The 14,551-nt window shown below is 35.9% G+C and overlaps 1 protein-coding gene across 7 annotated transcripts in view; it reads right to left on the bottom strand.

The window, feature by feature from the left end:
* ldb2a (LIM domain binding 2a) overlaps positions 1-14,551 on the bottom strand; it is a 214,467-nt gene that overhangs the window by 30,205 nt on the left and 169,711 nt on the right. For 6 of the 7 annotated variants that reach the window (XM_088636833.1, XM_088636813.1, XM_088636804.1 and 3 more), the window contains one exon: positions 5,793-5,915. The exons of the other annotated variant lie outside the window; for it this stretch is intronic. In XM_088636833.1, coding sequence (XP_088492959.1) covers positions 5,793-5,915 — 123 coding nt within the window. The remainder of the gene's footprint in view (positions 1-5,792; positions 5,916-14,551) is intronic. 7 annotated transcript variants of the gene reach the window in all.

Genomic DNA, 14,551 nt, shown 5'->3' with positions numbered 1-14,551 from the left:
GAGCATTTTAAAATAAATGTTATAAAAACTGTATGGAAGCAGTCTGAGAACTATTTAAGACACAGATTGACAGTATTTTGATGAGTTAAACATAAAGACCGCACAGAATAGGGTGATTATCATAGCAATGAAAGAGACAGGCAGCATCACCAGTAGCAGAAGGTCTCCTTAATGCATTAAAGAGTGTGCCACTTTTGTCCACCTCACAGAATTGCCTTATTGTTTTTATGTTTGATTATCAAAGTAAATTAGATTTAATTTCTGTTTTATTCAGCAATTTTATATTTTATATTTTCGTTGTGCACCTATGCGCTACAGTGCTGTAGAAAAAGCCATGTTAAGACGGTGATAGTCTCAACACCGAGACACAAGTTTTGCTGCACACATACACAAAAAAACACTAACTTTCACTCCAAGTAAAGAACACAGAGCAACTAAACCTAAACCAACAGAGGGAATTATATTTTTAAAAAGAATGGAAATGGAGAAGCATTGCAGAAGCTCCGGGAAAAAAAATAGATGCGCACAGTTGACTTTCATACAAGAAAACAATGAAGATCTTGCAGGCAAGTCAGTGAAGGTAGGACTCTTACCTACTACCCTCCTCCAGGACTCCATTATTCATGATGGCTGCTGGCCTTACAGTACGGCTTTGTGACATACTGATCTTCCTTTTTCAATAGCACAAATGGAAGGGGCTAACAGATAAAAGGCCCCTGGGACACATAATACAGCTGCCACATGGACTTTTTTAAAGGGGAACTGCAACACTATTTTTACATTTCGGGGTTATAATGAATCAGCAATGACGAGTGCATTTCAAACCACACTAAAACTACCAAGCACACACTAATGTGTACAACCTCCAATTTACATCACAAAAGACACAGAGTTTCAAGGTACAGTACAGATAGATAGATACTTTGTTAATCCCGTGAGGGAAATTGCAGTAATGTGAAGCGCCATACTGCCCTCATTGTCTGTGATTCAGAATGAGGCAACAAAATGTCAGATGACGTGAAAGCAGCCCTATTACACTGTAAAGGTCCCTTAGCTTAAGCAAATCTTGCTTGTTTTGCATCTTTCTCATTCGCTTACAGAGACTAGAGAGCAGGAAGGGCTGCTCCATGTCACGATTTGTGCAAACTCTCCCTCTCATCCTGGCGAGACCAGCAGTTTTCAACAACATGACAAACGTACATTACATTCACAATTTTACACTTAATTTGAAATTTGTCCAATTTCCAGTTTATTTTGTTACTGAGATTTAATCAACAGTCTGAGAAATTGGGACTGCAGTCACAATCATAATCTCTCTGCCTTTTCCTCACTCCCTAAACAGAACCTGCAGTTATGCAGCAGAAATACTAACACTAACAGTCCTTTGCTCAAGAGAATTAGCTGCCGCAGTGATGTGGCTACCAGATGATATTGGTGCCGAGGCCCTGTTGCTTTTTGACAGTTACTGGATTTTCAGTCAGGCAGGGTGATTTTCTGGTTGCTTAGTAATTAGGTTGCACTGAACCTATCAGAGATTAAATACTTACAATTTACATAACTTATTAGCTGTCAAAATTAACTGAAAGATGATGATTTCTACATTAAAAGTTAGACAGCAACCTGCTGGAATTTGGAAGGTAGCATTTTGCTTATCATATAGATTTAGTATTTTGTTTTCAGTTTTTGGAAGCAGTTTGCAAATTACAAATGTATGCTTTCTTATACACATTTACTGAAAAAACACTTTGTAAAGATATCCATGAAAGAAAAAAAATTAGCTTACATTACTGAATTGAGAAAAATAGCGAGCTAGTACATTATGGCTGTCAATTAAGTGAAATAAGTATTTAACGCACTTTCATTTCAGTTCTAGAATTGATACCTTGGCTTTTGGCTTCAGGGCCAGCCCACTCCCTTCTCATTAAGTAAAGCTGTGATCAAAAGGAGCAGGTTCATCAAATGCTCAGCATTCCATTGGGTTCTGCAATGGATTTTTTCCCCAAAGTGGGACCAAGACAGATACCCTGAGGGACCAATTTAATGCTTCATAATTCCTTATGAGATTTGACAAAATCACAGGCTACACAGAAACACTACAGCAAACACAGGCAGATCTACACATGTAAATGCTAGCGTTATCTCATGAAGCTAAATTTAGGTCTAAGGTTCAGCACAATTTAAACCAATAATTCTTAAAAACATTATTAAATGTTCTTTTTTCTCAGGAGGTGTTATATTCAAAAGAAAAAAAATTGATTGGCAGAAATTGTAAGGCCATTTAGTCAAAGCTGACATTCCACCTTTATCTTTAATGAAGCTAAGAGGCTCTGCACAACATGAATATGCTGGGTATATGCATGGTAGTGCTATAAATGTGAAAAAAAATAATTTGAATTCAATTTATTAATTAATTCAATTACATTCAATTATCTCAGTCATATTGATGCTGTCACTGTCAAGTACACTGTAAAAACACATTAAAAACCAGTATTTAACTGCGGAACATCACTGTTCTGTGAGCTTTGTGGTCTTGTAAAAAACGTGGTCTGACATCACCAACGGCTTCACAAGTCCCATGTCTGTCCTGATCCAAGAACAGACACTAACGGAACACACATGCTCTGGAATGTAAAGGGAATCAGTATAATGTATAAGCATTTCCTAAAACAGTAAAGAATGTTTTGTCTTTAGGTAAGGTATACAGTGCACAACTTCATTTCCCAAAATAAAAGGGGCAAAAAGGATACTGACTTCAATATCTAAAGGCATAAACTTCTGGAGATATACAACAGGAATAAAATATGTATATCCTCAGTCCCAAGACTGAGCATAGTCTTAACAGATAAAACATTTTTCAGCTGCTCAAGATATAATTTCAGGTTTCCCTTTTGATGGTTGCTACCAATGCAATTGATTTACTGATGCTCTTTCTGCTCAACAGTTCTGAAAAGGGTTAATGACAACAGTATTACTGCAGGTGAAGAAAGAAAATCCTGTGCTGAAAGTAAATTGTAAGACACAATCAAGTCACAATCCGCCAAAGGAAAAGGGCAGTTTTACTCAAGAAAGCTGGCTAGATTAAAGGTGTTATAACTGCAGCAGAATTAAATGATGAGCGACTTAACTTTCTGTAAATAGAAAACAAAATTAAGGCCATTGCTGAATGAGTTAGTTATACTAGATCCACTGAAGGTGTCCATTTCTCATATCCTATAATCCATTATAGTAACCTATAAAACAGGCAAAAAAGACCCATAACATAAATAGTGATCCTACAAATGAAGACCAGAAAAGCCAATACATTTTGATCTGTGAAATATAACTTACCATCGTATTTTATGAATCAAAAAGTATGAAAAAGTCCAGTGTAAAGTAACTTATGTAAAATATAAACATATAATTAACATTTTAGAAAAAAGGAGCACAGGCTTAGTTGTAGTCACTATTTTGTAAGTGCATTACCAATATCCAACAGTAAACTAAAAAACAAATACAATGCAGGATGCATTCTTAACCTGCACTGTGCTACAGTAGTTTATTCTGCTAGTCTCTCCATGTTATTTCCCCACAGACATTATTCTCATGCACATTAAAGATGGAAATCACATCAAGAAAAATACTTTTAGCTCACCTCACCAACTCAATCAATTACTATTGAATCATTCAAATGAAAGCAATGTTTTTCAAAAGAAAAACAGCAAATATCTTACAGAAAACATTATTTCCCAAATTATATATTTCCAACATAAAAATATATAATTCAATCACATGATGACAGACAAAAGCATTATGTGTAGAGAAAACACACATTAACAGAAAAATGTATCATTCCAGACTTTGATAAAATTTTCTGGCCACACATACTTACTATTTTGTGTGCCCTCTCTTTGCATCCTTTACAGCACTTTTCTATTTTGAACCCAGTCCCTGCCATCTTCTCAGAGATTTTTTATGCCTATGTTTCTACACATGATTTTTGCAATTGGCTTCGGTTCCCTCTCTGCTGCAGTAGCCCTCAAGACATCCACAACTCTCGATGGGATTCAAGTCTGGGGACTGAAATGGCAAATCCATAACTTTAATCCTCCCTTTTTTCCCCAAAATTTCCCCTATGGATTTCACAGAATGCTTAGGGTCAGTATTCCGCTGGAATACAAATTTCCATCCAATAAGCTCTCTAGTGGCACATAACCCAAGAGTGCAAGGTTTCTCTGTATTCTGTTGTTCTCATTAAACCTTCAGCAGTACAAAGGTCTCCAGTGCTTGGCAAAGAAAAACAAACCCATAACATCACATAACCTCCACCTTGTTTAACACTGGGCAGGGGGAATTTTTTTAATTCTTCCCTGGTCTTCCTCCAGACACATTTAGCTTTCATGGCTAAATACAAAACTAATTTGGATTTGTCTGACAAAACAATCAGACTATAGGAGTAATCAAGCACCTTTAAGTATTCGATGAGAACTTCTGATAGCTTTCTTCTGTGCATTGCCTTTCTTAAATTACATGTTGGTTTTTATCCATTGATAGCACATCTTAAAAGTGCAGACACAAGCGCAAGAGCTATCATGGAATCACGTTACCCGGGCAAACCTTTCATCCTAATCTTGTTGGTCAGAGCCAATAACAAACATTTGTCACATGCAGATTATCCACCATTGACCACAACTCCACACTGAAGTCTCTAATGCAGTGTAGTCTGTCATCTTATCTGCCCTCTTTGGGTAGTCTATGTACATCTCGAGGCTGGTTCTGTTAACTGCTCCACACAAACATTACATTACCACATAAGACCATGAATCTGAAAGAGGAACTCTACACAGACTCTACATAGTCAGCTGCCGGCATGTGAATAACCAGTCCACTGACTGGTGCAGTATCTAAGTTTCTTCCATTACTATTATGGACACTGCACGTCTTTGATCAATGTTGTTCGCAGAGGATACTCTTTATTCACTTCAGGACATCATGCTGAAGACTACAGATGGACAAAGTGCCTGGTAATGCCCACTTCAATGGACACGTTGCTTGTGTGGATGCCATACTGTAACTGACCAAGCCAGAGCTCAACTAGAGACCATCCATCGCTGGCCATGGGAATGGAGATGACCCAGGAGAAAAGCATGGTTGACGTGGACTTGCTTGACTGCGGCTTTTCTCCAGCACCGTGGCCTTGGTCTGTTCTCAGCATGGCAGTGAGGGCAGGACAAGATCGCCTGGCTAAGGTTAACAACATTTTGTTAAATGAACATTACATTGTCTGCTTGTAAATGTCTTGACCATCTTCTCTAACTTCTTGTGTCAGCTTTCCTGTAGTCATCCAAGGACTTTGATGATCCCCTTAAAATGATTACATTTCACATTTTGTAGGAAACTCACTCGGTCTTCCGCACCTGGAGCTAGTTGAAGTAATTATTTTTGTTATTAATACTCAATCGGTGCTTTTGAGAAAGCTGAATCATTCTGCTGTTTTTCTGAGTAGTTTCGTCTGAATCATATATTGAATCATATCACCGCAAATTTGTTCCACCATTTGTGTTGCTCTTTTCTATCATGTTCCCAATTTATTACCTGAACAGACAGTTATATATTTAAGAATAATTAGTTTCATGCACAATATGTGGCTTGCCCAGATACCTTTGTCAAAGAATGAAATCAGCTTTTACTGTACCGGTTATTCAGTTTAGTTTCGCTTATATTGCAAAAACTATAGTTCTAGATAGGCAGAAAAACTTTAGGATCCAAAAAATACAAAGTGGTTACTGATAACACCAAATTTAAAAAAAACTTACATGCATCGCTAAAATGCTGCGAGGGACCAGTTCCCTGTACTGCCTGATTGTGAAGTGCCATGCCTTAATCCTCATGAGATCATCAAATGTGAACTCAAGAATCAGGCGTCCTTCTGTACAAACCTGTTGAGACAAAGGGAACTTGCTGTTAGTGTGTTCACCAGCCCTTACTACCGATACTTGGTTTCAATCTCTTTAATTCCACTTTCTGAAAAGCCTACCTAAGAATCACTTTACCATGAGTATCAAACATAAAACAATTCTTTCTTGATATTTTCTTCTAAAAATTGTTCATAGATTACAATAATTCATGCATTAAAAAATATTTGCCATATGCTTTAGGCTGATATTCAAGATAAAACTTTATTTTCTTCTGCCTATTTGTCCTTATTCTGCAAACAATCCTGTTCCTTTTTTTTTTTGACATGTGTTTTTCACGATACAAGATACTTATTGGGGCTAACTCTAAGTTAAAGCATATTAAAAACAAATAGAAGGCAAAAAGCTTAAAGCATGTTTCAGGTCACCAACGGATTTTTGCAGAAAAAAAAATGAACAATTGCCCAACATTTAAAATTAACTGAATAAGTTACGGCAGGTCACAATAGAAACCTGGTCGAGAAAAGTCACTACCAGACTATCTTCACAAATAAAAAAAAAATATATATATTTTTTTTTACATAAGATATAAGTATGATTGTTATTCTAATCATTCACATACATACAAAAAATAACCTTCCAAAAATTACAAAATGTAGGTTATAATAACCAAGAATGACTATGTGGCATGAGCTGCAAAATGTATTTATTTCCTAATTTCAGGATTTTTTTATTTTATTAACTAAACACCAAGGACTTTACCCTATGAAATTATGTCTACTTAAACATAAATTTCAAAAGAAATGAATACCATTGTAATACAGTACACAGACTAAGAAAAACAGACACATAAAACCCATAGCTGGAAGTGTATACAGGTGATTTTTACTCTCCAAAACCCTTAACACTTAAATTCCCCCCAATTTCACTTTGGAGTATACAGTATACATAGATTATAAAATGCAATCAAATACTTGCCCTGCACTCTACAAGAGGCACTTAACAAGATTTTGCTTTGTGCTCCTCTGCCTGAATTTGTGGTTGTCAAAAGTCAAAATGTGCTTGAAAACTGCTTCATACAATAAACCTCCCATAAGTACCTAACCAGCATGTCTTAACTGCATAAATAAGAGACACGGGTTCATTAAAGGGTAATATTTTCCCTCTAGCCCTTTCACTAACACAAGTCAAGAAACTTTCCATATTATTTAAAGTAAAAGTAAAATTAAAGTGAGGTATAATATGCTGGGTTTAATTAATTTATAAATGTTGAAATTACAAAACACAAGATATCTAATTTATGCTGAATGTCTGTCACAAAAGTGCAGGTCTTGGCTTGTCAACTGCAGTTACTATACTGTATATTCATACCAGAGCTTTGCCAACAGTTTTGCTTTTTCACTCTTCATGCAATAAAGACTAATGCAATAAATACAAAGAAACTCTCCTTTTTCTTGCGATAGTGTATTTTTTATTATGAATAGGAGAGGCAATGCAATATTAGCAGTACAACATTAAGTCATAAACTTCTTTATTTTTAGCACAAAGCAAAAGACAACAGCTTTGCAATCTCCAGACATTTTGATGCTCCTCAAGACAACAGTGTACAATTAATGTGAATTACTTTATGTAAAGGTTTTTCTTTAATTATGCAGCGCTGTTAGCAAAAAAAAATTGAAAATGAAAACCTTTCAATCCATTATTAAAAATATGTAAGTTATCCAGACAAAATAGTTTCCTCATTTTTTAAAACTATTTTTACATTTACAAAAATTGTTATAACCAATACACATTTTCAAGACAAAGAATCTTAAATCACGAGTCGCCAATTAAGAAAACATTTGCTGTTTTGCTGAATTCATGTTACGGTACTCTGAGCTCTGACATTTTGTTGCTATGGAAACTGAAATCAGCTGATTAGTTGGCATGGCAACAGAAAAGATGTAATCCCAGCAGACACACTCTAATCAATGCCCCCAGCACAGATGGTCTCCGGAGGATCAACAAGAAAGAGGCTGGCAGGCATACAGCCTGTCACGTGGTACCACTAGACCATGCCAGAGAAGAAAACTAAAAAAAGAACATTTTTTCCCCTACAAGTAGTGAATATATCATTTAACCCATTCTGGTACTATGCACTCCAAAATAAAATCTGCATCACCTCCACCTTTTCACTGCCTTGTCTTGTGTGGATCTTGTGGAGGCTGTGAAATCTCTTTAGGAGGTGTGCGGTTTAAAGAAGAGGAGAAACTTTCCGTTTAAGAAATACAATGGACTATTCCAACACAACTTCACAGCTTTATTCAAATCAATACACCGCCAAATAGCAGAAACCTTCTCCTGGTTTCCCCTCGTACCTTCAAGGTCAAGCTACCAAGAAGGTGACTGATGGTGTTTTGTCAGAAATGTATATTGCTTTCAGGGCCATGTTTTTAATATGACTCAGTATGTAAATGATATACCATATGAATATAATAGCAATATTTTATGTATTATTATATAATAAGATGTCCTATAAACATACACCACTTTGTTTGCAGCTAGGCGTTCTGTAATATAAAAGCTTTAGCTCAGTGTCATTGCCCATTCCACCCAGATCACACTTTGAAATCTGCAACATTCTTCTTCAGCTCTTTTGTCAAGCTCATTCTTTTTTTTTAAATCTGAAAAAAATCTGATTTACATTTAGCAAGCAATTTACATTTAGTTACACTAGACCTTTGGGGTTATTATTACACTGAAAAACTTAACAATCATCCATGAGACACCCTTTTATGGATGGAGTAAATGATACTGTTTTCCGTTTTATCATCACTTATTTTTGTTATGCTCACCATATTTTTTTTTTCTCTGCGGTTACTGGGTGCAGCTGAACGAGTAAGCATTCCAATACACTTGTTGTATACGGCAAATAAAAAATCTTGACTATTGAATTTGTAAGAGCCTGTTGTATGTTTGTTTTGCATCACAGCTCTCAGCTACAAACCCTGCGATCGCACACAGGAGAGAATGAGGAAGTGCAGGCAGACTCTTCCAGCATGCCCGACTGCAAGTTACTTGTCTTTGAACACATCACAGATAACACAGACCCACTCTGGCTGGGCACAGACAGCACCATTTGCCTGGAAGAGCACAGGAGGCCACAGGGATCGCTGTGCCGCTGAGAACCGAAAGAGTCCTGGCTGATTAATCCCACCATGCCCTTGGTGGCACTCAGACAACTGCACGCCATCACTTAGGCAATCCCAGTCACAGTCAGCTAGTGACATGACCAAGGCTCAAACCTGCAACTGTAATTCTTACCCTGTGCTTAGGAAAGTGCATCTTACTTAGGTAAGTGGGTGAGCCACTTGGAAGGCCTTTATAAATGTCACAATGTCAGATCTTTGTATATTTGCAAACTATCCCTAAGCTCCCAGTGACATATATAATTTGGATTTGTTTGGCAGAGCAAGTGAATCCTATCAGTGTTTGTCTTGTAATTGTAATCACAAATTGTCAAATACATGCAAATTTTAATTCACTTTTAAAAGTGTTTGTCATTACACACTTATAAAAACCAGACTAATAAAATAAATAAAAGCCACAAATAAAATCAGACTAAAATGTAAAAAAACACAGCAACAAATTGTAAAATTAATGGGGCTTTTAAGAACTTGGAAGTTGGCTGTGAAGATAATATGTCATTTTCTAAGGCAATAATCACACTTTAAAAACATCAGCCTGCAAATTGACTCAACTACAGTATATACTGATTCATCAAGTGTGATGAGTTTGCACTAGCTTTCACTTACTACAAAAAGTTTTATTTTTCCTGACATTTTTACTATTTCTGTAGTGTATTGCACACTAACAGTAAATAACATTCATAGGTATGGGACTATCTATGTTACATATCGTAATGTGAGTGCATGATACATATCTCACATTTATAATTTATTTACTGTACATATGTAATTACAACTTATTTTTCAACATATTTGAAGAGTTTTACATCCCATAAAGTCTATATCTATTAAGGATGTCAATTCTACCTCAGAAGATGCGTTACTACTTTTTTATTAAGAATCAATACAGGAGGCTCTTTGAAAATCTTACAAAACTCATACCATACTCATAGATATCTTAGTATCTCAAATTTCTGATCCAGTAATTATGCAAAATTTCAATTATTTCTTTAGGGATATTTGTCAAATATAAGGCTATGTTACACATACTGTATATGTACAGGGAGAGTTATGGCCACATCATTGTAGCTTCAATATCATACAAATAGTGTTTGAAGAAGTACAGTGGATTTCAGAAATCAGAATGAGCCACATTATCAATATGGCAACTGTTAATAGACAGTATAACGTGTCTTACAAATGTTTTCAAAGCTTGCAGTTATCACACTTTGAAGTAGCAAGAATTATATATTATATACACAACCTACTCCATACATTCAAAGCAAAAAAGAAGTAAACAGATAATTAATATGAAAGAAAAAAGAAAAAGTCAATATCACATAGGTTTTTCAAACCTTCTGCTTTGGCAAACCTAAATTGATACATGTGCAAAAAAAACTCAAGGAGCCAGGTGATCAGGTAGTGAATTTCAAGAAAAGCATCATTCATGAAGACTAAGGATCATTCAAAGTGAGTCAAGTAGCGAGTCAAAGCGAGTTCAGGCGTCTAAATCATCACACATTGCACCGCCCAGAAAAACTGTCTGTCCGAACTGTGTAGCCATTCAAGAAGGATGTGAGATGGTGGGGGATGCCACTGTGATGCCAACAACAAGTTTCAAAGAGCTACTGAGCTACCAGTCAGCAGAAAGGGCCTGTATGGTAAAGTGGAAAAACCACATGGAGTTTGAACACATCACCTACATGATGCCAAAAAAAAAGATGTGACAAATGAGGCTAAAGTTGGTCTGATGTCGCCAAAGTTGCTAGGTTGCTAAGCGTTACGTATGGCTCAGACCCAACACAGCACAAGATCCCTATAGTCAAGAATGTGGCTGCTTCTCCTCATCGGGGACTGGAAATCTTGTCAGGTCAGAAGGAAAAAGATGGAGCAAAGTACATGCAAATACTAGAAGAAAACCTGTATCAGTCTGCTATAGGCTTTAAACTAGGGAGAAAGCTGACCTTTCAGCAGGACAATGATCCAAAGCACAAGGCCAAAATTACCACACTACCAAAACACTGCAGTGCCATAAGTATTTTAAAGTGGATGTCACTGAGAGGCTCAGTCAAAGTCCTGACTTAATCCTATTGAGAATCTGAGGAAAGATTTAAAAACTGTTGTCTATAAGCAACTTGAGAGTGAGCAACAGGCATAAACTGTACCAGCCAGTGAGCTCAGCAGAGATTTACCCAAAAATACTGTATCTATAGTGGTTGAGAAGGTTCCCATCAAATATTGAATTAATGGTTCTCAATACATACACAATCAACATATTCAATTTTTTTACCTTTAGTGTTTACTTACCTCACCCTTAAAAGTCTTCAGATTATTCAGGCTTTGAATAACATATTAAGTTTGAAAAAACTGTAAGCATAATTTTGTAAATTCAGCATCATAAATTTCAGAAGGTTCTGAATTATTTTGCAAGGCACTGCATATGAACAAGAAATTATACATCAAATGTAAAAACATACTGTATGGAGAGCAAATTATTTTAAAAGAGTGCTGCACATTCATTTATTCTAGGCAAATGATTAGCTACAGTATATGAAACAAAAAAATTAAAAGTGTTTTCTATTAAGTCAGTCTTAATATTTTTTATGTACAAAACAAATACTTTACTAGAAACATCATGAACATGCAGGTTTCAGTTAGTTCTCATGCCACATAAAAATACTGATATCTCCACTATAACTGTAATATTAACATATTCTTGGGTCATGTACAAAATAATAGAATTGCAGTACTCTGAGAAAATCAAGTCTTCTTCAGTCCCAGAAGTTACATTAACATAACTTAGCCACAGTAACTGATGAAGGTTAACCTGAAAAATAACTTCTTAATGTCTTATGCTGTGCAGCTCCTCATACGGTTCTTTGTTCTTACGAAATCGAGAGCTAATGAATAATTTAAATTCAGGATCTGCATGAAGAGGAATTAAGCTGAAAGCAGGGATGATTTACTTGGGGGAAAGAGGTAGGATCTTAATTGGAAAAAAACAACAACAAATGCAACATTTGAAATGAGAAATACAAATAAATCCGTAGGTGTTATTGCTTATACAACACTAAGAGTACTTCACTAAAGAAAACATTTGGAACTTTGAAAGAACTCTGAAATAAAACTTTTTTTTAATGTTTGTCCCAAAATTACAACACTTCAAATGTGGAACATTCAAATACAATGGTAAATAATCCAATGGGTAAATAATAAATAATTATTCAGTACTAAAATAACAATATAGAATGAAGTAAAATGAATCTGGGACAATAATGAGAAACCTCTACATAAAAAAGACAAATGGCTGAAGAACTAAATGAGTACTCACTGAGGTGTTCACAATGGAAGAAGTCAACAACAGGTCTGAATTAAGCAGTTTCTTAGTGATATTTATGAGCCCAAAGGCAAGTTTAAACAGACTGTTATGAGGTCAAAAATAAACACCTAAAACATGTATTGCAGTTATTTTTATGTATTATAATAATATTCTATATTATATTATATATATTATATCCAATAATATTCAATAATAATAATTATGTACAATAATAATAATATACATACTCTACAATATTATAGATTATGAATTGCCACTGTAACAACAGAAAACACCACGGCTTCTTAAAGCTCAGATTCATCCCGGCTTCATAGCACAAAATCAAGGTATGCCACTCTATTGCTGCACAGACCACAGTAGGCTTGAGAGCACCGACAGCATGTTTCTCCCATAAAGGAATCAAAATATTACAAAAACAAAAAAGTAATAAATACCTCAAGATCAAATAAATGAAGAGAAATGAACTCTAACAATATAAGTAAAATGAAATTAAATGTATTAATATCTGTAAATATAATTAGTATCTGTAAATACTGTATATTGAAAAGCATTAAAATTCTGTGCTATTGGTTCTAACACTTGGTGTCTTTTTAATGCCTTGCAGTATGGATGTACACAACGTTCAAGAATGAGTTTATTACAGAATTGCACAGTAAACAGTAAATGCTTTTAGATAATAAACTATTATCTAAAAATACTTTCTAATAAAAGTTAAGAACATAAAATTAAGATGGTGCATACACATGTTAACTAACATTTACATTGGTTTTGGACAATTAGGTAGCTTTTGACAGCTCGAGACAGCTCCTTGGACAGGTTTTGCCATATTTAAAAGTCATGATGACATATTTAAAGGTCATGATGGTACAAAGACAATTTTCCTCTTCAGGGTCATTGTTGACAGGAATAGTGTTTCTAACAATACCCAACTACAGGCCACTGACCTACAAGCTGTTTAATTAAAAAACGATCTCAATTTACATTTATCCTGGACAGGGCAGTTTCAGAATTCTTACCTATTTACCGTGAAGCCCCCTGCATTTTATCAACTTACTCCTAACAGGTATCTTTATACTGAACTAATATATCTTGTTTGGAGGTTTCAGGAAACACAACATTTCTTTATTATCCAGTACTTTACTTCAATCCATTTTTGTCATTCCTCCATCTAATGCAAGCATACATGTCCATGCCTTCTAGCAGTACATATCGAACAAGACTTACTTTTTTAATGAAAGACAACCTGCTCAATATCAATAACATGCAATACAAGTTTAATTTGATTTATTCTCAATATATCAAAACAATGAATGCAAAAAGCTGCGCACAAGAGTGACATATCATACAGAAGACACAAAGAGTTAGAATAAAGATTGTAATTTGCTGCACAGCCTCTGCTTATTTGCTTTGTAAAACCACAGGATTAGAAGAAACACAGACTAGCAGGGAACGAATGCAGAAATGAGCACAAACAAAAAGCCTAAAGTCCTACTTTAACACTTAAAGGTATATACAAACATAATCATGACCCACTGCAGGCAGGCAAGCAGATTACTGCATCTCGCGAATGGGAGCATTGTGATAGTGGATGGGCTCTAACAGTCAGACTGCGGGCTGAATCTCCCTCCTGATGGTACAGGTTTACAGATCTTGATTGAACACAGCAGGGACGGAGCTTTCCTCTGTGATGGGATGAGCAATTGTATCTCCGGGGAGGGAGTGGGGGGGAATAATAAAGTCCCGCCAGTCAAGCTTCCGAGTGTTGTGTTAAATGGGAGCTGTTAAAGGCAGGAGCAGGCAGTGATAGGCATGAGCTGTAGCGCAGGCAACATCTCCCGACTCCAGCTCCTTTTACTCTTTAGGGTGGTGCTTGCCACCGCTTCAGTGCAAGGTGTTACAGCACGAAGACTATCTATCTGCAGTAGATCGTGTAAGCACTGAACGCTTTTCAGGTAACCATCATGCATTTTCTAATAAAGGCTACTGACTGGACTTTGAAAAGCAGCGGGCTTCTCTGTTCTGCTAGAAAAGCTTAAGATACGACCTAATGGAAAACAGCTTTCAGGATGTGCCAGGTGTTCACTTCCATTACCAATTTTGAACCAATGTTGTAAGGAGACAGTAAATGCATGCTATAACGTGGTTAAAAGGGG

This window comes from Lepisosteus platostomus, chromosome 1 (assembly GCF_059453375.1).
Source record: "Lepisosteus platostomus isolate fLepPlt1 chromosome 1, fLepPlt1.hap1, whole genome shotgun sequence".
Taxonomy (NCBI): Eukaryota; Metazoa; Chordata; class Actinopteri; order Semionotiformes; family Lepisosteidae; genus Lepisosteus; species Lepisosteus platostomus.
The sequence above is the reverse complement of the archived record's forward strand: the minus strand, read 5'-3'. Positions and strand labels throughout refer to the sequence as shown.